The sequence below is a fragment of the Thermothelomyces heterothallicus genome (genome assembly GCF_042370625.1).
Source record: "Thermothelomyces heterothallicus CBS 202.75 unplaced genomic scaffold P884_scaffold_1, whole genome shotgun sequence".
NCBI classification, from domain to species: Eukaryota; Fungi; Ascomycota; class Sordariomycetes; order Sordariales; family Chaetomiaceae; genus Thermothelomyces; species Thermothelomyces heterothallicus.
In genome coordinates this window covers 738,167-759,508 of record NW_027192562.1, presented here as the reverse complement: position 1 = coordinate 759,508, position 21,342 = coordinate 738,167, and the positions used below count along the sequence as shown (strand labels likewise).

Below are 21,342 nucleotides of genomic sequence, written 5' to 3'. Positions count from 1 at the left end.
AAAGGGGACGCTTCTGGTCCCTAACACCCGGGTCGAAGTAAGTCTTCAGCTAGTCTTCTGAACAAGAAAGTTGTTAACTCTTGACAGAACCTGCTAGTGCCGTTAGTTCCGGTATCAGGTGAATCCCAAGTTTAAGCTCAGAGCATCACTCCGACTTGTGGCGATTTTTTTTCTGAAACTCGGAAAGGCCATGATCCATCTGTCATGATGGTTGGCTCGCCAGCTTCGAGGAATGCGAGCTGGCCGGTTGCTCGTCAATTCCCGCATGCTATCGATTTGTATTGGAGCCGGAATCAGTGGGACGAAGCTCTGAGTCAACGGATTGTCGATTGATGACGCCCTCCACCCGAGGGTAACGCCAGGTTGGCGCCGCGGCAACCGCGGAAAAGGCCCAATACCCACTTCTTCGTTCGCCCACCACACACGCCCATCAAGGTAAGCGATGGCCAGATCGCTCGAGCTGTAGCCTCCATGCAGTAGGCAAGCAAGCCCGCGTGCCACATCAATCACAACGTGCCACATCGCTGGCCATGTTGGCATCACGACCGATATGGCACTCGGATTCATTCGAGGGTGGTGGACGGGGCGTCAAGGAAGCTGAGCTGTCTTGAAAGGGGCAACGCTGAGCAGGCTTAGGCACGGCAAGCAGCGGCCGGGCGGAGTTCTGAACTCATCCTCCCCTCCATGCCTCTACCATTTCCTGACCGAGAGGACAAGCACTTCCGGAACAACAGCGCTGTCCACTCGGACGTCTGCCATTCTTCGCCATGACCTCAGGGCAGAATGATCACCATGCGGCATCTGGTCTCAATGGCCAAGTGCCAACCACTCAGAACGTCAAATCCCGCACCAAATGCCATACTCGACCCAGATTGGCCTTCCTCTGCACCGTTGGCGGCTTGCTCAACCCACAAATGCTTGCACAGCAACGGCAATTGCGAGACAGAGGGTTTAAGCCAGTCAAATGCGGCGGTCGCATGGCAACGGCGAGTCCATTGGTCTTTGGCCCGAACCGGGGACATCATGGCTCCCACGAGGTTCGCGTATCTCGCTGCCTGCGCGCGTCTGCACACGCAAGTGTGGGCGATCTTTGACGGCACCAGAACGACGGCATCGCAGCTTGCGGCACACGCGGTTATCTCAGTCATGTCATTGCAAACTGGCACTTTGAGGTGTCCATGCAATTCCTGCCGTCAACTGATTTCGCAGCGAGTCGAACGAATACAGAAGCAGGCTCGCCTTGTTCCCCTCACGAGATGGCCGGAGGGGTGGGCTAGCGTCTCTGCAGTGATGCGTTGGCACTTTGTCTGGTGCGCCCCGGCCCCTGTAAATGCTGCAGGGTAGTCGTCGTCGGCGGGCATGATAGGTCCGAACAGCTTCCTCTGCCCCGCCCAAGACCCTCCCTCAGATGAGAGAAACAGGAAAGCCGGGCCAGTCAACAGCGGTATGAGACGCAGGCTTGCGAGCCTGACCTATGAGAGGCGGGAGAGGCTTGTGCCAACTCAGCTTTGCTCGAAATGAACATACAGGCCAGCGCCGTATTGTGAGGACTTCGCTTGCGGATTGGCGAGTGAAAGTGCAGCAAGAACGGCAGAAGCGGGAAGAAGCATTGTGATGAGCAGGCCCCCCGAGCGAGAAGCGGGGCGCGCAATAATTTGCAATATCGTTGGCTTGCAATGGAAGGGTCGACCGGGGAGAATGCCCCCAGGATTAAAACCCGACTGCCCCGTCTCTCGCCCAACCGCTCACTCTTTCCCAGAAACTTCCAACCAGAGCCCAACGACCCGCCGATACTTCTGCCCAACACGCAAATTATTCGCTCCGATTTCTTTCTCTCGCTTGTTGCAGCCTGCACCCCCCTCCCCGGCCTTGTTGCCTTCTTATACGCCAATTCTCCGCTCCTCGTTTCTTTGCAGGCCACAAACAGATTTCGTCACACCCCAAGGATCACCTGGTTGAGCGCCAGCATATTGCACGACATCAATTAGCCCCAAGGATTTTCCTGCCATCTGGATCCGGACACACGGGAGCCCCCGTTGCTGTCCTGCGGAATTCTCTGAGCAATCAGTTTGCTCTTTGAATTACTCCAGGAATGACTGCCATGGTTATGCCCCGGACTGAGACCATGCCTGGCTACAACCACATCGACCTGGACGAGGTCCACACCCCCTCGAGGTATTTTGCTTTGCTTTCATTTTGTGTTGGGAGGTCCATTGTGCTTTTGACGTTCTGTTTGTTTTTCACATGTCTTTTTTCTCGCAACTACCGGCCGCCTTAAGTGAGGCGCGCTTGAAATAGATCAATCCGGGACCATTTACGCCGGGATGCCTCTGGGAGCCGTTTTAGGATCATCCGCTGCATTTCCAGGAGCCTCTGCCGGATATTTCCCCAGGACTGCCAAGGACTGCCGAGGACTACCCAACATGGATCTGACTCGTCCGAGTCGCGGATTAAGAACAGCCAACGAGTCACTTTGATTTCGAGGCTGATTCTTTGAAACGTTTTTGATCATTATTCGGGTTCTGTTGAACCCACGGTAAGTGTTGCCCGTCATTTTCTCTGGAACCGGACCACCAAGAGAACGACCTCCGGATTGTTATTGCTATTCCGCACTATTCCATGGACCCCAACCTCCGGAGACCTTGGAACCTAGCCGGACATCGACCTGAGGACGCCTAATGGATTTTCCTACCTGGACCCGGGATTCTTTGTTTTCGACGTTGCCCTTCCTGGATGGACCTTTCAGCATTGAGCATCACAGCGCTGTTGCTCAACCCTTTGAATCGCCTTAAGCCAGCGAGGATCAGCTTCCATGGATGGGCCCTTGCGTTTGACCGGATCAAACTGGAAAAGACCACGGAACCACCCTGGACTACACCCTGGATTACCCTGGACTAACCTGGACCACCTTGGACCACCTTGGACCAACCGATTTTGGACAACATTTGCACGATATTTGTGGACGCTGTCCATGCCCAGGAGATCCCCATGGAGTTGGCCTTCAGGAAGCCGACATTTTCGGACACTGGTTACCGGAGCTTGAATGTTGCGCTTCAGGTTGCTCAGCCTTATACTTGCGGATGCTCCTGGGTCTTCCCGGTCTAATGTCAACGCACCCCATGGAACGGAATTTCTGACATGACCGGGATTTTTTTCTCTGGCTCCTGCATGTTCATGTGTGTTTCTGTCTTCCTAGACCGGAACAAGACATGTGCTCAGTTTGGTTTGTGGCCGTCCCTTGTAACACGTAGGAATTTCAACTAACGTGGCGGTTCACAGGAACAAAGTTGTGCCACTGATGCTTTCTCATTGGTTTTCAGAATAAAACTGCGCCAAACAAGTGGTTGAACAGCACACTAACTCTACCCAGCGATTACAGCAGCTTTGCTCAACCCAGCATGCTTGCCTCCAATGCTTCCGGGATGTTTTCCTTTTGTCAAACAGGACCAGCGGACCTGGCAGGTTCGTCCTGGGATGCGACAGTTGAAGGATCACAGAACTTCCCTGAGCTTGCAGATGCCGCGGACTATTATGCTGGAGAAACCGAGGACTTTGTTCTTCCCTTTGGCCAGAACACCCCCAAGCCGGACCACCTGGATGCTGCGGATGATTTTCAGGCCAAATGGACTCCTGCCGTCTCACTCGAGAGCAAGGCTCTGAAGGCAGAGCCCATGAGGAGAGGGACTTCACGCAGCTCCACGGGGAGCCACAAGAATAGGAGCACCAAGGTCTCCACCCAGTCGGCCAAGAAGAGCCGGTCAAGAGTTCAGAGCATTCTGTCTCAGGCTTCTTCGCAGATGTCCAAGCTTGACATGTCAAGTAACGCGTCGACTCACGCCCAGGGCCGCATTATGGATGTTCAGCAATACCTTGCGCAGGATCTGGATACTCTGTCTGTCTCGCCTCAGGTAACTAACGCTGCGTTTTACTCGGGTCTTGGGGGCTTCGCGGATGGACTGCCCTATTCTGGCGATATTGGCGCTACTATGGCCCAGCATGTGAATCCCCAAATCTTCGATGCTGGTCTCATCGCCGCCTCGCCACACTCCTGGGGCTCGCTGAGCCCTGTTGACTCGCGGATGTCTTCCCCCGGAATTCAGGATGGATCAGATGATGTTTGGTCTGCGGCTCCATCCGCTTCTTCTCCAGGAGAGAGCCAAAACTCAAACTCGCCGGCGCTGCCTGGCCAGTCACCCAGGTAAGCTGCGGTCCGCGCTCGGGTTTGAAGCCATTGCCTTTTAACACGTTCTGGTACCGCAGGATGAGCCGCAAACTGGACGCTTCACAGTATGTTAGCTCCGATGAGGTGCAAGGCCAGATGATGCCCGCCATGGGAGAGGATGGCTTTGCCCTTCCTCACGCTGCCTTTGGCTCTCGCCGTGCCAGCGGCGAAGGTGAGTCTGCACGGGACCATTACCTGTACAAGAATGCGTTCCCCCAAGCGGACGGCCTTTTCCACTGCCCATGGGAGGGCCAGGCTAGCTGCAACCACAAGCCCGAGAAGCTCAAGTGCAACTACGAGTAAGGAGGATGATCCCTTTTACTAGACGCCATCAACTAACCACAAAGCAGCAAATTTGTGGATTCCCACCTTAAGCCTTATCGCTGCAAGGTTGATGGTTGCCAGAATGCCCGTTTCTCTTCCACTGCCTGCCTGCTACGCCATGAGCGAGAGGCTCACGCCATGCACGGCCATGGCGAGAAGCCCTACCTCTGCACATACGAGGGCTGTGAGCGCTCCATTCCCGGCCACGGCTTCCCTCGCCAATGGAACCTGAGGGACCACATGAGACGCGTGCACAACGATAACGGGACCACTACCCAGGCGGCGTCTCCTCCCTCGGGGGCCGCCGCGGCGTCCAGGGGCCGGAAGAGGAAGAATGATGCGCCGGAGAAGTCGCCCAGTCAGGAGAAGCCCAGCACCAGGAAGTCATCCAAGGCTGTGGTAGAGCCAGAGGCCCCGGCTCCAAAACAACCCGAGGTTGTCTCTCACCCCGAGCTCGACCAGTGGTATGAGCATCAAAAGGCCCTGCAGTCCTTTATTCAGGGCTGTGCCCAGCCGGACGACCCGCAGACCCTCCAGTATATCAAGGATGCCCAGAAACACCTCAATGCCATGGGAAAGATCTCGCACGTCCTGGTCCAGGGCTCCCGCCGCTCGTGGACTGGTTGAATACTGTAAGTTAGCTTTCGCCCGCCTAGCCCGCCGACACTTGGCTGACTTGTCTCGATATCAGCACAGACTCATCCACCGTCTGAACACGCTGTGTGCAGATGCGATGGTCTGCAAGTGCAGATTCCAGTGCTACCCGGACGTGCATGAGCGCGCCTGTTGGATAGCGAGGGCTCAATCTCACTGCCTTCTCCCCGGCCTCGCGTCGAGGCGCGGCGCCAGCCGCTCCCCCAGATGGGGACGTCGAGCCGAGGAGGGCACCCTAGGATATCTGCCCGATCCAGGATGTGACAGCATCTCATGGGCCAGATCCTTAAGCATGCTGGCAGGAGACTTCGTGACGAAGCTGCCGTTTTGCTACCCCTTGTATGACCCGAGCCGAAGCTGTCCACTTGGCAGCGGAGGGGAGGGGAAAAGAATAGGACATCGCGGAGTGTGAAGGAGCCTTGATTGGTTCCTTAAGGGTACAACCCCGACCTATTACGAGGCAGCTGGGAGGAAGGAAGGCTGTGGTTTTATGACTTATGACTTATGACCTTTTTTTTCGACTTTATTCTTGTGTCAAGTTAGACTGAATGGCTCTGGTTTGGGGGTACTTGTGTTGTAGATACAGCTTTGGCAACATGGGGTTCTTTTTTTGTTTCGAGGACAGGGTTCGGCGTTGGGTGATAGAAGGAAATATTATAATGCCTCAAGGCAGTATTGGAAAGAACATGATGTGCTCTTAAAAACGTTAATCCTGATGACCCAACTGTTATTGTCCCTCAAGAGACAAGTAACGATTATTGAGAATTGAAGTTGCTTTGACGCTCTTCCAGCTGAACGCCAGTTTTGAACCTGAGTGGCTCCTCCCCCTATGTAACTATTTATGTAGGAATCAAACTTTCTTCACCGCCCATTCTTGAACAAGGCTCCCCGATCGACTCTTCTCGACTGGCAAGTAGTGGTGCTAAGTAGCGTCCGGCACGACGCCCGTGATGTTGTTTGGACCAGCTAGGGAGCTGATCCTCACCTGGGATGACGGCGGCAGCGGAGGGTGGCGCGGTGGGCACGGGCGACCATGTCAGAGGCCGGCAGGTAGCGGCCTAGCCAGAGGATTAGGGCCGTGAGCACCAACGTGAGGAGAAGAACATCGGTGGGTTTAAGAGGTGCAGACTAGGAAGCAGAATCGGCCTCGGCTGAGGTGGTCATGACGAGGGGCAGAACCTCACGGAGAGTGTGCCGAGGGCCGGGTGGGCAGTCATGTTGCCCCTGAATAGGATGGCATTTCTGTTTGGAAAAGGAAGGCCCTCCTGGAGGCCGAGGCAGATCAGCGGGCGTCGCTCGCGAGGATGGACGACGCACGGAAGCCATATCAGTGCCGTTGGGCCCCGGAACCCATCATGCACATTGCTGGAGTGAAGTCATGACCATGATCATGTTTGCACATTGGCCTTCAAGGTGCGAGGCAGACTAAAAAAAAAAAAAAGCGACAGTGTTGCACGTGAGACGGTGGAGCGTAATTAAGCCGACATTCGAGTTGTTGGCCACGCTGCACCTGTGCGGACGGGCTACTTGCAGTGTGTGGGATGCGAAAGAGCGAGTTACTAGCTTCGTATACTGCAACAACTGCTACGATGGTGATGGTCGAAGGAAGCGAAGGCTGACTGGGGCCACCCTCCAGGGAGATGTGGGTGGCTGCGACCCTAGTGGGGCCGGGGGACCCTAGTGGGGCCCGGACCACCACACAGTGTGGAATGCATTTCCTATGTCGGCCGCTTTCGGTGAATGCCAAGCGTTGCGAATGGCTTTACGGATTACTTTGTAAGTTAGCGCCACTTGCTTGTCCGAAAATAGGCGTGTACTGTATGTACATAGTTACATAGTTACATACTGCAGGTTGGGGACGTGCCCCTGGGCCCTCTCCCTCAGCGCCTGCAAACCCGTACCGTTCCTCTCCGCGCGGTAGCGGGGAGATCTGCAAGTTGCATCGGAATCCGGAGCACTAAGTGGGAAGCACGAGACTGCTGATCATTCAGACAAGGAGGATGTGGCTTTCATGAAGTGGAAATGGAAACGTACGACTCCCAACCATATGCAATACGAAGCATCTTATTACAGACAACTGCTGTGTTTTCGTAGTTGTCCGGGATGCAGCTAATCCATACCCTTGGTCTGCGATACCCTGAGAGAGTGCCACAGTAGGTATGCATGTAGGCCTGCATCTTGCCGCCGGAAACGGCAGAACGTCGGCCAAGCACTTGTCAGCGGCAGGAACCTCCTCCGAGGCTGAACTGCAAAATGATAACAATGACCGGAATCCGTGTAGTTCTCTTTGGTGTGGTTTATCTAGCCGATATGCTAACAGTAACACAAGCAAGCAGCTTTCGCGTCAATCGCCAAGCCGGGGTCGTGCAAAGCCGCGACGGATCGGACGGCTTCTGAAACGCACGCAGCAAGCTTCGAGGTGACTCTCAATCCTGCTTGAGACGTCACCTTCGCACGGAGTCCCGGCGGCCGACCGCGATGTGCACATGACTGGCATAGTGTTTCCGGGGCTTGGTTTTGGCCGACGGCGGCCTCGAAACGAAACGTCCAACGTCCGGTTCACAAAACAAAATTGTTTTCGATGTTGCAGATTGCCGAGTCAGGTCGGAACGGATCCCAACGATCCAAGAACCCAAAATGTGGCAACTGGTTGCCACTAGACTCGGCTCGAGTTAGCCGCAAAGCCGATGACACCTTTCGAAGCTGCTATATTCCCGCCATCTCCTCAAATTTCGAATCCACGCTGCGGGAGGCACGTCTACTAGCTTGCGCAGGTTCGCAAAGAAGAAAGGGAAGGTGAAAATAAAGGGGTCTTGGTGTGCTCATTGCATCGCTGCCCAGTGAGCTCTTAACGAGTCGCCGGGCATCCCTCCTTGTTGGTCCTTGGTAGTATTTAAATATCAAGCTCGGCATCGGCCATGAGAACAACACTACTTCTTCTCCCCTTCCTGAGCAGGCCATTGCTCGTCCACGGCAGCCTAGGTCAGGTGGAAATATGTGGGCTCGAGACCTCGCTGATCCCGGCTTGGCCGGTCTGCGTCGCCGACCAAAGATACCTGGAGGTAAGGGGTCTCCCAATGCCACACTAAAGCTCCTCTTCTTTTTTTACTAAGACCTTGCCAGCGCCAGGACGACGAGTCTGGTGATGCTTTGCGGCAGCACATCTGGACACACTCATCGCCGTGTCTCCAGGGCCGCTATGCAGAACAGCCGATCTGCGTCTTCACCGACACGACCTTCGCCGACGGTAGGGGTATCTCGCTGGTCACGACACCCCAACGAGCGAGGTACCTCGCCTCAAAACCGGCCTTCACCAGGCCCGAGACAGTCCGCGGCATCAATCAGGATCTCAACCGCACCGTCCCCGCCAAGTACGAGATGCGCCACATCCCCGGCAAGGGCATGGGCCTGATTGCCACCTCCCACATCCGCCGCGGCGACCTGATCGTGGCCAACACGGCCTCCCTCATGATCGACTACCGCGCCTTCAACGAGCTCTCCAAGCGCGAGTACACCTCCCTCCAGGCCGCGGCCGTCTCCCACCTGCCCTCCTTCCACGCGGACCGCCTCCTCGCCCTCTCGGCGCACGTAACCGACACCTCCCACCTCGCGCGCGAAGAGCTCATCGAAAAGATCGCCGCCACCAACAGCTTCGACATTGACCCGGACGAGGACGATCCGGACCGTACGTCTGTCCTCTCTCCTCCCTTCGTTTTTCTTTCTTTCTTTCTTTCTTTCTTTCTTCCTTCGTGTTCTCCTTACTCTCTCTGCTCTTCCCCTTAGCAGATTCTCTTCTGGGTGAGGAAATAACAGAGAATGACTTTAAGCTAACACTGCCCATCGTTGCTTCTCCGGTGGAGGACCCCCCGAATCCAGAGCATCACAGCTTCTTCGTCCTCTTCCCCGAGATCGCGCGCATGAACCACGACTGTCGGCCCAACGCCGAGTACCGGTATGAGGGCGGCGGGGGCGGACGAGGAGCGGGCAGCCTGGCCCAGTCGGTGCGCGCGGCCCGTGACATCGCCCCTGGGGAGGAGATCACGCTGAGCTACATCGACCCGCTGCTACCGGGCGGCCGGGCGGCGCGCGTGGACCGGCTACGCCGCAACTGGGGGTTCGCGTGCGCCTGCCCGCTGTGCTCGCTCGACCGGGCCCGGTCGGAGGAGTCGGACCGGCGGATCGCGCAGATCGCCGAGATCAAGGACGAGCTGGCCGTCTGGCCGGGTGATGATGGTGATGATGGTGGTGATGATGATGATGATGATAATCACGACGACGGGGGGAACGAAGAAGAGGACGAGGAGGGCGGGGGAAAAGGAGGAACTGCGGGACGACCATCTTCGCCGCCGCTGCGGGGGAGGACGGGGAAGACGGGCAAGGCCTGCCCGGCCATGGCCGATCTGCTCGTCGCGCTGTACGAGATGGAGAGGCTGTGGGGGCTGATGTACGAGGCGTACATGCTGGCGGCGCTCGAGTACAACGGCGCCGGGGACCCCTGGACGGCGGTCAAGTATGCGAGGCTGGCGCTCGAGTGGGGGATCCCCATGCTGGAGGAGGCGGACGAGGACTTGGAGGACATGAGAGAACTGGCCTCGGACCCGCAGAGGCATTGGAGCTGGAGGAGGAGGGCGGAGCCGAAGTGAAGCGCCTCCTCTGCACGGTGTGACATGCCATGTAGTTATATAATTATGTATGGATAGCTAAGTAACGGGAGGTCTACGCACACCAAACGCTTGCTCACTTTGTCTGACCAATAACGACACGAAATTACGAAGCCACCTGACAGCATACACACCATCTTTGCACAATGCTTCGCATTTCTGGAACGGCCTTTTACCTTTGACGTTGAGCGGACTGGAGCCGGGTCTGCTAGTAGAACGCCGTAAAGGGTTGAAAGGAAGAGAGAGCTTGAGCTGCGCTGGATGACAAGAGAGGACGCACACAGTGAAATGGCGCCACTTGCAAGTACATTAGGTATGTATGTACAGTACCTAATTATACATCCACTTTAGAAACCCGAGCTGAATTGAGCGCCTCTTTGCGCGCTCTGAAGGTATGAGTCGGATTGGTTGATGGGCATATGGAGATCGTAGAGCTGCGGCATTGAGAACCGAGCAAGGCGCTCTTGAGGTACGGATGGTGGGGAGCGTCAACGGCTTTGAGCGGAACCCCGTGGATCATCTGCAAAGTTAGGTGCTGGGCTAGCTGGCTGGGCGGGTCTCTTGAGTGGTTGAGAGAGAGGTGGGAAAGCAAACGCAGCGGGTCTCTCTGCCTGGCAGAGTGAGGAGCTTACCTACACTACTGTACTGTAAAGAGAAAGCGGGGTACAGTGATGTCAGTTACTTCTCCAACAGCCCCCCCACATTAGAGCAATCCCACTTGCTTCTGCGGACTGCATCGCCCACGGCAGCAAGGTGATTTGGTGATTCTAAATTCAGCGCCATGGCTGCCGAAGCCCCAAAACCAGACCCGGCGAAAGCCATCGAGGCGATCCGCGAAGCCCGCCCGCCCGCGACCGACCGATTCACATACCTGACCATAATCGAGGCAAACCTCTGCCCGGAGGTGCTCCCGACGCTCAACGAGGTCCTTCAGGATGCCTCCCTCACGCAGGAGATCGGGTGGGACCTGGTGTCCAACCTCGTCGGCCTGCCCGGCTCGGAGACCTGTCTCGAGACCATTGCGCGACTGGGCAACCCGAGAGAGGTGATCCTCAAGGTGCTCGAGACTCTGGAGATGCTCGAGGCCGAGGAGAGAGAGGATGAAGAGAACGATGCCGAAGAGGACGGCGAGCAAACAACAAGTCCAAAACCCGCAGTGTCACCAACGCACAAGTTCATCACCCTGCTCGGCATGCTCGCCATCCTCCATAAGCGCATCAAGACAAAGTACCCGAGCCGCTTCCTCGCCCAGACCCTACAGACCGTCCTCCGCACCTACCACCCTAACCAAGAGATGACGGCCTCCGTCCTCAACCTCGTTCACAGCTTGTCCGGCCGGCGACGGCCGCCCCTGCCCAGCCGGAAGTCCAGCGTCGACGTGGCCAACCCGGACCAAACCGGCGACGCCTCCAAGAATGCACCTGACCCGGAGGCAGATAGGGACGGCGGCGAGGACCCGGACGAGACCGAGCTTCAGCAGAGGCTGCTGTTGACCTTTGCGACCTGCATCCTAGAGGCGTATGCCAACGGAAACGAGATGTCCTGGGCGGCGCGGCTGCTCGAGTTTTACACTCCGGACAAGCTCGTGCCGGGAAGGCGAACGGTCATGGCCGCATTCAGGGAAGAGCAGGATCTGCTCTCGAGGGACTCCATAGTCGGGAAACTGGTGGTGAGTTAACTAGCTTTAGTTCATCCCATGATTCGTGTCGCAGGAACAACTCACGATCTGACTTCTCGCTTCTCCCCCAATGTTTCATCGCAGGCTCTCATCGGCGACCTCGGTCTCGTCTCTTGCACCAAGGATGTTGTACACCAGCTCTGCAACGGGCCCATACACAGAACCCCCCTGGAAGAGCCGGATCTGTCTAGCCCAGACAAGATTTCTCTCTCGACGGGCGGCTGCGTTTGCTTGCTGGCCTACTGGGTCTTCTCCTCAGCCGTCTTCGGCGCCATCCACCCGCAGCCTGAAATGCACGTCTTCCCCGAGCACTTTGCCGTGCTCGACAAATTCCTCCAGGACGACGCGCATTCTCAGATCCAGAACTCGGTAGGCACCACGGAAGCCCTTGTCGCCATCGGCCTTTGGCTACAGTTCAACAACCGCATCTCGGACAACCCGGCCTCCTCCCTGGCCAACCCGACCACGTCGCCAGAAGACCCCACGTCCGACTTTATGCGCTACGTCCACCTGACCACGCTCATCGCCCTCTACCACCCGTCCATCCAGGTCCGCAACGCAGCGAGCGCGCTGGCCGGCTCGATCCTGCATGCCGACCCCGAAGACGAGGATCGTCTTCGGATCCTCGAAGACCTGCTCGAGAACTGCATGTTTGCGACTCTAAAGGCGAGGGCCGTCGCATGGCTGCGGGAGGAGTTGCTGGCAGCATCATCCCTTCCATCATCATCATCATCATCATCATCACCACCATTCCAGAGGCAAGAAGGACAGGGACAAGGAGAACAGGAACAACCGGCCGCGTCCAGGACGGGCCTATTTGCCACCCCGCAGGCGCTCGAGACGGTGCAGTACGCCGTCTTCCCGCCGATGGCCTCCCTGCTCGACCTACCCACCCTCGAGCTGGTCGAGCACCTGACGGCGCACATGCCGTTCCTCATGCAGGCGGTCAATTTTGCACTGTTCCTCTGGGGCGGCGGCGGCGGCGGCGGCGGCGGCGACACGGCGGAAGAGGGCAAGACGGAGAGCAGGTGGAAGCACGTGCTGCCGGCGAACATGGAGGCGGCGGTCGGCGAGCGGTGGCTGGAGCCGCTGCGGGAGGCGCTGGAGCGGCTGGAGCGCGAGAGGGAGAATCGGGAGCTCGCCCGCGAAGGGGTCGAGCTGGGCCCGCTGGAGGGCGAGTTGGCGGTCCTGAGGGAGCGAGTGGGGAGGTTCAGGGCACGAGCCTGAGAGGCATTCGGGCTACAGCTACAGGTGTCTGGCTTTCTCTCTCTCTCTCTCTCTCTCTCTTACTTTTCCCGTAACATGTGTCTGGCAAGGGAGGTTGAGCATGGGAGTTCCTGTCTGCGTGTTAGGATAAGTCGGGCGGTTTCCGACACAACATGGTCCACAGATTTTTTTTTTTTTTTTCTTTTTTTGTTTTTTAGAAAAAAAGAGGAGCCGGCTATCACGGGGGCTGAGTCTGTTTGGCTCTGTCAACCTTGCAGTCAGATCTGATAGGTACATACATGGGAGCCGGGCCCAACAAAGGGGAAAAAAAAAAAAAAAAAAGACGTTGTCGAGCCTCGCCGTTTTGTCGGGCAGAGAAAGATCTGTCTCTTGTTAAATTGCCATGATTCCCTTGACCTAATTGGTGTGCTGCTGCTGTTATGATACCATGAGTTGTTTGTAAAGGAGCATTATGTATAACTCATTTTATCTATTTGTTTTTCTTTTTGTTCTAATCCTTCAATGCACACAACACAGCAGGGAAACCGTGGTTCGAAATATTCAGGCACTTCCTGTAACTATGGAGCACACTTGGAACTCCGGATGATTTCCTGCCTAAACCTTAATCTGAACCCCTGTCGATATGGGGCTGAATGATGATGTCATAGCAACTTTGCCCTGCAGATCAACGGCTCTGCAAGCGAGAGCGCAATGGCGTGGACGGACTAGCTGAAGGAACTTGATATCACCCAGGCACGTCGATTGCTCCCAATTGGGTACCACCCCAAAGCACGGCGAGGAATTCTAAAGAAATCAAGGCACGAAAGATGCGACTACTTAATTGCGAGTTGTGTTGATATAGAAGTCGCAGCTGCAGCCACGGCACCAGGCAGCGACCATTGCTCGTCGCACTTCTTTATCGTTAAAAAGCAAGAACGACCCAGGGCTGCCTGATAGCACCTGACGTATCTACACGACAGATGCCTACCTGAATCTGAGCTTTTGTTGTTCAGTGTTGAGCTGGGGCATCGCACCCGCTCTGAGAAGTAACCGACAACCACCGAGTGACCTCTGCGAAACGTCCAAACCCTCACATTTTTTGGATCTTTTGCACATGCACACGGGTATCAAACCAATCAACTGCTATCTGATTCGAGCAAGAATATCATCAAAATCCAAGTGAGAAGAGAAGGGGGAAAAGACCACAGAAGAAGACGGGACGCAGTATAAGATGTCAGAGTCCACGAGCCCGCTTTCCGAGGAACGAGATTCAACTCGCGTGGAAACGGTGAGAACCGAAGAGGGACGCCAGGCCGCCGTCGTTCGCGATGCCAATGGGAGCATCATTTATACATCCTACGTCCCTCCAGCGACTAAGCCTCCGGTAGAACGAAGCACTTCGGAACGGATACACATCACGGGCGACCAAGCCACCAGTAGCGGCAGAGTGCCCAAGATGCCAGCAACGACATCTCCCTCGACGTCCGCGGACCGTCACGCCACCCGCCCCGGCCAGCTGCAAGGCGGTGGAAAACATGGCAGCAGCAGTCAAGCGGGCATTCGCCGAAGTTGACGCGTCGGGCGGACACATATGACGACGACGCCGTCGTCGTCGGAGCGGCTCGCACTGGGAGCGTGGTGTCAATCAACGATTTATCCTGCTCTCCGTCCTCATCTTCTGAAGAATCCTCCGACGAGGAAGATGAGCACGCGCGCAGAAAGATGAGAAAGCAGGCTAGGAAACGCGGCAAGGACGAAGACGACCGCTTTCGCCCGTTCCGCATCTCCATCGAGCATTACCGCACCAAGGGCCGAGTCTCGAAACGGGACGGCCGTCTGAACATCTCCCTCCACGGCACAAGCAATACCGGCTACCTCGCCAAGGCGCTTGGCACAGCGGCGCACAAGATGGTGTCCCTGGCCCGAACCAGCGAGGAGGAGAAGAGAGAGGAGGAAGCAGAACCTCCCACGTCCCCCGGGAGACAGAAACCCGACTGGCAGGTCAAGAAGACGGGGCTGCGGCTGAGCACGGTCGCCGCCGTCGTCGGACCGGTCGGGTACACCCTGCAAGGTGTCGTCAAAGAGGCCGAGAGGCCGCGCCATAAACCCGTCAGGTCCGTCCGGAGGGCCCGGACCGCGTAGGGGAGGAGAGAGGCCGGCTCCATGTCTGAAGAGGACAGGCGGGCGAAGACGGAAGAGGCCGTCGCCGGGTGGAGGCTGATGAGGCAACTCTGGGATGAGATGAAGCAGGCAGAGAGAGACGGGGGTAAGGGGAAGCAGCAGCAGCTTGTGGGGAAATTCAGCGGCCGCGCGAAGCGGCTGAGGAGGAGGGAGGAGGGGGATGCCGTGTTTGAGGACGTGGTTGTTGCGCGCCGGTCATTGGGCTCGCTCAGGAGGGACGGTCTCGACAGCGCCCTGGCAGCGGCGGCGGAGGCGGCCCAGTCGGGTCCCGGTACCTTGAGGGAGGCGGACAACAACGCCTCCTCCACACTTGTGGGCTACCGCGGCGGCGGCGGACCTCCCCCGTCGGCACACGATTCTGCTCACGACTTCCCTGCCGACAAAGTGCGGGATTCGGACCCGAGCGGCGACATGCTGGAGGAGGGGAACCCCTGGCAATTCCCTATCTGTGTACGGAGTATCTAGTTACTCCGTAATCCGTATGCATATCAGCTGGGACTAGGAGCTGTGCCGCAAAAACCAGGGACATCACACCGGGAGTTATCACAGGGTCATTTGTCAACCAACCCCCAAGAGCTAACAGACGGACGCGTCTGCGCCTAGGCGCACTGGTCGTGCTGTCGATTGGGACGTAGGAGTACAAGTGAGGTCACACGAGACGAGTCTAACAGTGATGGTACGCGGAAAGCATGTACCGATTACAGATTACACTACACAACAGGGCGGAAAGAATGTCGAGAGCTCGGGAATGGGCGAAGCGGCAGATCTGCCACGAAAAACCCGACCCCTTATTATCTAAGCGGCAAAATGATAACCTCGTTAGCTACAGGTTTACCGGACCTGTAGTCCGGAACCGCGTGGAGATGGTTGGCAATATCCAGTCCGCAGCTGCTCCCCGACGAGCCCCCGGAGATCTGTATGCGAGGCCTTACACCTCGGAAGTGCTTCGGCAAGCTCCCGTGCCTCTCTTTCAACCTCCTTCTAGAAGGGTCGGCCGCCATGAGCGCGTGTGATCCATACGCTATGGATACACGCGACGAGCGCAGCGAGTAAGCGCTAACCTTGGCGGATAGCCACTACCAGAATACTACTCCGTACAGACGGGAGGAATCAGCCCCTGTCACCACGCAGATTGGGGGGCCAGAAGCGGGCGAGCCCATCCTGATTGACAACCCTACTGCCTTGGGACGTATTGATGATCCTACCGCGGCATGCACGCTACGCTTTCGTTACACTACACTAGTTAGGTAGTGTAGCTGGCGTAAGGTGGTATCAGTGAGAAAATCCCGCTGAAACACAAACACAAAGTAAGTTGGTGACTGATGCTCCCTTATTACCCCCTTCTCTCTCCACTGCCGAGGACTCAACCCCTGTTCACAACGGATTACGGACACAGTACCCACGGATGATGCCGTGCGTGCTGTGTTGAACAAGCCGGTTCCTCGCCGCCGCGTTGCCTCGCTCTTCCTTTTCCCACCCGCAGCTTCCTCTCCGTTGTCTTGCGCCCGGTGAATCCGCGTTCCCCCCTTGCCGCAATGCCAACCTAGCGGCTCCGGACGCAAAGAACACCCTATCCGAGATGGACAGCCCCGTAGATCCCAAGCTACGGCCCGCGTTTGGGCAGACTCCCGCGCCGGTCCCACCACCACCACCACCACCACACCTCCACAGGGATGATGCCCTCCTCCAAGGCCGCGACATCGAGCTCGCGCACCCGACGCGCTCCGTCCTGGCCCCGGAGTTCATCCCCCACTCGACCCCCGAGGTCGCCCCTCCGCCCGACGTCGCGCAACCCCAGTCGCCGCCACCACCTCCCCATCCTACCGTGCCCGAACTGCCAGCCCACCCGGCGCTCCCCGCCTCCAAGGCATGGGACACCCAGGGTGGCAAGCCGGGCTTCTTAAACAGCCACTCGGCGCTTGGGGGGGCCCTGCCGGAGCTGGCGGCCACGCGGGAGGACAGTGAGAGCGTGTTCAGCAGCCCGTTTGACCAACCGTCGTCGTCGCCGCCGGGGAAGAGAAAGAGGCGGCGTGGAGCAGCAGCAGCAGCGGCGGCGGCGGCGGCGGCGGGGAGGATAGGTGGGGGAGGAGAGGGAGGAGGAGGAGGAGGAGGAGGAGGATTGGGGAAAGAGAGAGTGAAGAGGGAGATCATCTGCGGGATGACCAGGCGGCGGTTCAAGGTGGTACTGGCGCTGGGGATCCTGGTCTTGGTCATGGCCATCGCGGGCGGCGTGGGGATCGGCGTCGGCGTCGGCGTCGGGCTGTCGTCCAGAAACTCAAAGGAGACGGACGACGCGACCGCATCGCCGTCGTCGCCCCCCGCTCCCTCTACCACCTCCGTCACCACCAACCCCACGACCGGCACCACACCGAGAAACCCCCCTCTCCTCCTCCCCGACCCCACTGCGACCGCCGACCCCTCCTCGGCCGCCCTATCCTGCCCGGCAGACAACCTCACCTTGTACACGCCCAGCGAAGGCGGTTCCCTTAGGAGGTTCCTCCTACTATGCGACCGCGGTTCGTTCCCCTCGCCCGTCCCCTTTTTCTTTCCTTCTCCCCTTTCTCTCTCTCTCTCTCTCTCTCTCTCCCTCTCTCTCTTCCCTTCCAACAAACCCAACTAACTAACAACCCACCTCCTCCTCCCTCCCCCGTATTCATTCCAGACTACACCTCGCAACAAGGCTCCCCAACGGACATGTACCAGACGCCGACCAACTCGCTGGTCGACTGCATCGGGCTGTGCGCCGTCCAGGACGGCTGCGTGGGCGCCGGCTGGGGCGAGAGCAGCGACGACAACAGCAACGACGACAACGACGGCGACGACGGCGACGAAGGCGGGCGGCCCACCTGCTGGCTCAAGAGCAGCCTCGGGGAGTCCAGCAGGCGGTCGGGATGGAGTTTTGCCGTGCTCTATGAGGAAGGGGGGAAGGGGAAGGAGGAGGAGGAGGAGGAGGATTAGCGCGCGCGCTTGTTATCGTCATTATCCTTGTTGGGATGCTTGGGGTTGCCTTGGCTGTTCGAGTTGCACGGATTTAGAGGGTGAAGAGGTGATCAAATGGGATATGGGATGTGGGGGGTCTGGTAATGCCATTGTATGTGATACTGCCCTTGATACGTTAGAAAAGGAAGAGGAGCGCGGAGAAGGGAGAAGAAAAGGGGGTAAGAAAGGGAAAAAGGGAAAAGGGGGGGCGGGGGGGAGGGATGCATTGTTGTTTTCGACTCTGGGTCGCGGTTTGTGATTGAGTGCGATTCGGTTCGCGGATCGAGCCGGGGTCCGGGATGTCCAGTTCAAAGGTATGTATGGGCTGGCTCTCAGTCGATTGTGGGAGGTTATTTGGGTGTTTTTGGACTCGGCTTCTACTTTTGATACCTAACTTTGTGCGCTAACGGGGCTGTGGTGCGGTTGTTGGTGGCAGCAATTGCTGTACACGACAATCGAGGACCGGCTGTGGGATCCGTTGGGTCTTTTGACCAGAGCTTTCGTGCGGGAGATGCTCTCTGCATGCACCATACCGTGACAACGCTTGGGTAGCCAGTCAGAGCGATCCTCCAGCGAGACGAACCCGGAAAAAAAGCAATGCACATATGTCAGAACGTTATATTTCAAGGCACTGTGTCGTAGGCTTAACGCCCACTGCCAATTATTATCATCATTTATTTACCCTGGTGGACACGGCACCCCTTCACCGTTAATCTAGGTGTCTTATTTTCCCTCGTAAAAGCCCAGCCCCAAGCCGAGACTCTCGCACTGCTTCTCCTCGCGGAATCCGCTCATCCTCGAAGCAGGCCAATCCAGTAATCTCAACTTCAACCCGCCCCGCTTGGTGCTCGGCTCCCACCGATCTCTCTTCCGCCCTTGTTGTTGTTGTTGTTGCTGCTGCTGGTAGCCCCTGGCCCTCAACCAGGCGTCGTCCGGATTCGGGTCCCCCGTCCGGATGAACGACGCAAAACTGTCCAAGACGGTCTGCTCAAACGCCAAGTCGCCATCGTCCCGCATCGGCAGACCCTGCCGGTGCAGGTTTCCAAAGACGTAGTACAACTCTCCCGAGTGGCAGCGCAGGTACGGCTTAGACGGGTCGCCGGCCGGGTGGGAGGGCGTGCGGGGCGGCTCGCACACGTCGATGCCCGGCCAGCCCTGCGTCTGGTAGGTCCGGTCAAACTCGTAGAAGTAGATGTGGTCGAGCCGGCCGTGGGTGAGGAGGGAATAGGCCGTCGCTTGGTCTATGCATCGAAAGATGCCGTCGGTCGCGATCCGAGACGCGGTCGTGTAGAGATCGAGGGTGGCGTTGCCCGTCGGGGTAATCGGGAAGAGCCTCGAGGAGGGGAGTGGCAGGCCGACCGAGTCGAGGTAGGCTGATTCGTTAGTCGTCGTGGGGAACGAGATGAAGGGCGCGCCGTCGTCGCGGGTGATGCCCATCATCAGCTTGATAGGGAGCCGGGGCCCGGTCACCGGAAGGGAGCGGGACTTGAGATAGGTGCCATCGACGACGAGGTAGCGGGCATCGCCGAACGTGGCGAGGGTAGATGCCGGGACGGCGCGGAGGCAGTCAACCTGAGAGGCGGCATTGGCGCAGTTGGTCGCGGCGAGGATAGGCTTAGCGGCGACGTCGACTTCTTCGTCGATGGTGTAGTACTGAGAGTACGTGGTCCCGTAGTTGATCCCACCGAGGTTGGACAGCATGATGGCGCCCGAGAACTTGCCGGCGGCCTCGGGCGAGGCGATCAGCGCCCGTACCGAGCCAGCGCCCGCCGACTGACCAAAGATGGTGATGCGGTCCTTGTCTCCGCCAAAGTGATGGATGTTGTTGCGCACCCAGTCCAGGGCGGTGATCTGGTCGGCCAGGCCGTAGTTTCCGTTCGACTTGCCGTCCTTGAGGGCGAGGAAACCGAAAGCCAAGAGCCGGTAGTTGATGGCCACCAACACCATGTCGCCTCTGGATACCATGTTGGCACCGTCAAAAGTGGGGTCGTTGGCGGTGCCGCCGGTGAAGGCGCCCCCGTGAATCCACACGCCGACGGGACGGAGCTTCTTCTTCTGGGGCGCAGTGTTGGGATTGGGAAGGTAGGGGGTCCAGATATTCAGGAACAAACAGTCCTCGCTGCCGCCGCCCGATTGGATACACTGCGAGCCGTACGAGAGCGCAGACGCCGCCTCGCCAGACCCCTTGAACAGGGTAGAATAGGTGAACCGCTGCGGCTGCGGGGCATAGCGGATACCGAGGAAGCGGAAAGAGAGGCGGTCGCGAAACCTGCAGGTGAATGTTAGACCTTGTACTTGACCACGCCTCCTGTTCCCCCACCACTTACCCAGTAAGAGTCTGGTTGTTGACCTCTAGGCTGATCTGCCACCTGGAGCTCGTGTCCTGCGCGCTCTGGTTCGAAAATGGTGCCGTGTTTGCGCACAATCCCGGGAGCCGCAAGTGCGAGACCGAGTCCGCGGTCTGATGACGGCCCGCGAGGTCTACGGCCGCGAAACCGGAACCACCGACCCAGAACTTGGATGACGCATCAGCCATACCGTCATACTTCAGGTACTCTGCAAACGGCAGAGCTGCAGCGTCTCTTTCGTTCTTCTTGCCAGTGCCCTTCCCGGGTCGCCACAGCTGCTCGCCCAGCTTGTGGCACACGTCAGAGACATGCTGATATGGGCGGGCGTCGGTGAGAATCACGGCGGTATCCGCGTCAGGGCTGGAAGCTCCTTTGAAAGAGTTAGCCTGGTAAGTGAGGGCAGACGCAGCATGCATACGTACCCAGGAGATCATTCTTGGTCAGGATGGTCAGGCTGGTGTCAAGTTTTTTGAGGGACTCGCCCGCCGCCAGGCCGGCGAGAGCCAGGACCAATCCGGCAAGCTGCATTTTGAGGAGGCTGGCCGAGATGCGGCGGAGACAAGGACACGAGACTCGTCCGAGAAGTGCGGTAGACGAGGACATCCCGGGGCCGGGTCTGAATATGTACCAACTAGGCCTCGATCCCGCGAACCTAATGGAGCTGCATTCCCCCCCCTGTCTCTGACGACATTACGACATCCCCGCGCGTTCCTGCCGTCTCTTTTTTTTTTTTTTTTTTTTTTTTTTGGTATTTGTTCGGCTGGTGACTAGTGTCTTCCGAGATTGGAGCCAGACGGTGTTGGAGCTTGTGCAGATTATCCGTGGCTACAACCCCTCCTCTTACCTGGATTTCCGGCTCCTGGCTCCTGGCTGCCCACCTCTCCAGGGCATCATCGGGTTCATCGGGGTCGCTTCGCAGAGCTAAGCTTTTTTCAACCCAGCCGAGGTCATGTGGTGTGAGTGACATCGCGGGTCCGGTTGAATAGGCTAAAATGGAGGACCCCGATCCGGCCACGGGGTCTGGGGAAGCCAAGTGGAGAAGCTACCAGTGGGAGAGCGACGAGATCAGGGCGATTGTTCTCGAATATT

At 57.8% G+C, this 21,342-nt stretch overlaps 7 protein-coding genes across 7 annotated transcripts; 4 read left to right on the top strand and 3 right to left on the bottom strand.

The window, feature by feature from the left end:
* Window positions 1–773: 773 nt before the first annotated feature.
* On the bottom strand, window positions 774–1,757 carry P884DRAFT_288573 (uncharacterized protein; the record flags this gene model as incomplete). Its single annotated transcript, XM_069443962.1, has 2 exons — window positions 1,528–1,757; window positions 774–1,119 (listed from the first exon to the last, which is right to left on the bottom strand). Exons 1-2 carry the CDS (start codon window positions 1,608–1,610, stop codon window positions 774–776), a joined length of 429 nt encoding a protein of 142 aa, XP_069301525.1. The 5' UTR covers window positions 1,611–1,757.
* Window positions 1,758–3,398: 1,641 nt separating this feature from the next.
* On the top strand, window positions 3,399–5,173 carry P884DRAFT_190835 (uncharacterized protein; the record flags this gene model as incomplete). The annotated part of the gene is made up of 3 exons (XM_069437541.1): window positions 3,399–4,198; window positions 4,261–4,521; window positions 4,573–5,173. The coding sequence occupies 3 exons, from the start codon at window positions 3,399–3,401 to the stop codon at window positions 5,171–5,173; spliced, it is 1,662 nt and encodes a 553-aa protein (XP_069301524.1).
* Window positions 5,174–5,897: 724 nt separating this feature from the next.
* On the bottom strand, window positions 5,898–6,537 carry P884DRAFT_253199 (uncharacterized protein). The gene has a single exon (XM_069440774.1). The coding sequence runs from the start codon at window positions 6,524–6,526 to the stop codon at window positions 6,329–6,331; it is 198 nt and encodes a 65-aa protein (XP_069301523.1). The 5' UTR covers window positions 6,527–6,537; the 3' UTR covers window positions 5,898–6,328.
* A 1,816-nt stretch (window positions 6,538–8,353) lies between these two features.
* P884DRAFT_188573 (uncharacterized protein) lies at window positions 8,354–9,843 on the top strand (the record flags this gene model as incomplete). Its single annotated transcript, XM_069437371.1, has 3 exons — window positions 8,354–8,885; window positions 9,077–9,414; window positions 9,571–9,843. Coding segments are annotated over 3 exons (1,143 nt in total), but the record flags the coding sequence as incomplete, so codon positions are not given.
* A 799-nt stretch (window positions 9,844–10,642) lies between these two features.
* Window positions 10,643–12,766, top strand: P884DRAFT_189237 (YAP-binding/ALF4/Glomulin; the record flags this gene model as incomplete). Its single annotated transcript, XM_069437424.1, has 2 exons — window positions 10,643–11,530; window positions 11,624–12,766. 2 exons carry the CDS (start codon window positions 10,643–10,645, stop codon window positions 12,764–12,766), a joined length of 2,031 nt encoding a protein of 676 aa, XP_069301521.1.
* Window positions 12,767–17,519: 4,753 nt separating this feature from the next.
* P884DRAFT_253192 (uncharacterized protein) lies at window positions 17,520–18,052 on the top strand. Its single transcript, XM_069440773.1, has one exon. It carries the CDS (start codon window positions 17,621–17,623, stop codon window positions 17,882–17,884), a length of 264 nt encoding a protein of 87 aa, XP_069301520.1. The 5' UTR covers window positions 17,520–17,620; the 3' UTR covers window positions 17,885–18,052.
* Window positions 18,053–18,628: 576 nt separating this feature from the next.
* P884DRAFT_273865 (Alpha/Beta hydrolase protein) lies at window positions 18,629–20,781 on the bottom strand (the record flags this gene model as incomplete). The annotated part of the gene is made up of 3 exons (XM_069442642.1): window positions 18,629–20,174; window positions 20,233–20,623; window positions 20,676–20,781. 3 exons carry the CDS (start codon window positions 20,779–20,781, stop codon window positions 18,629–18,631), a joined length of 2,043 nt encoding a protein of 680 aa, XP_069301519.1.
* Window positions 20,782–21,342: the final 561 nt, after the last annotated feature.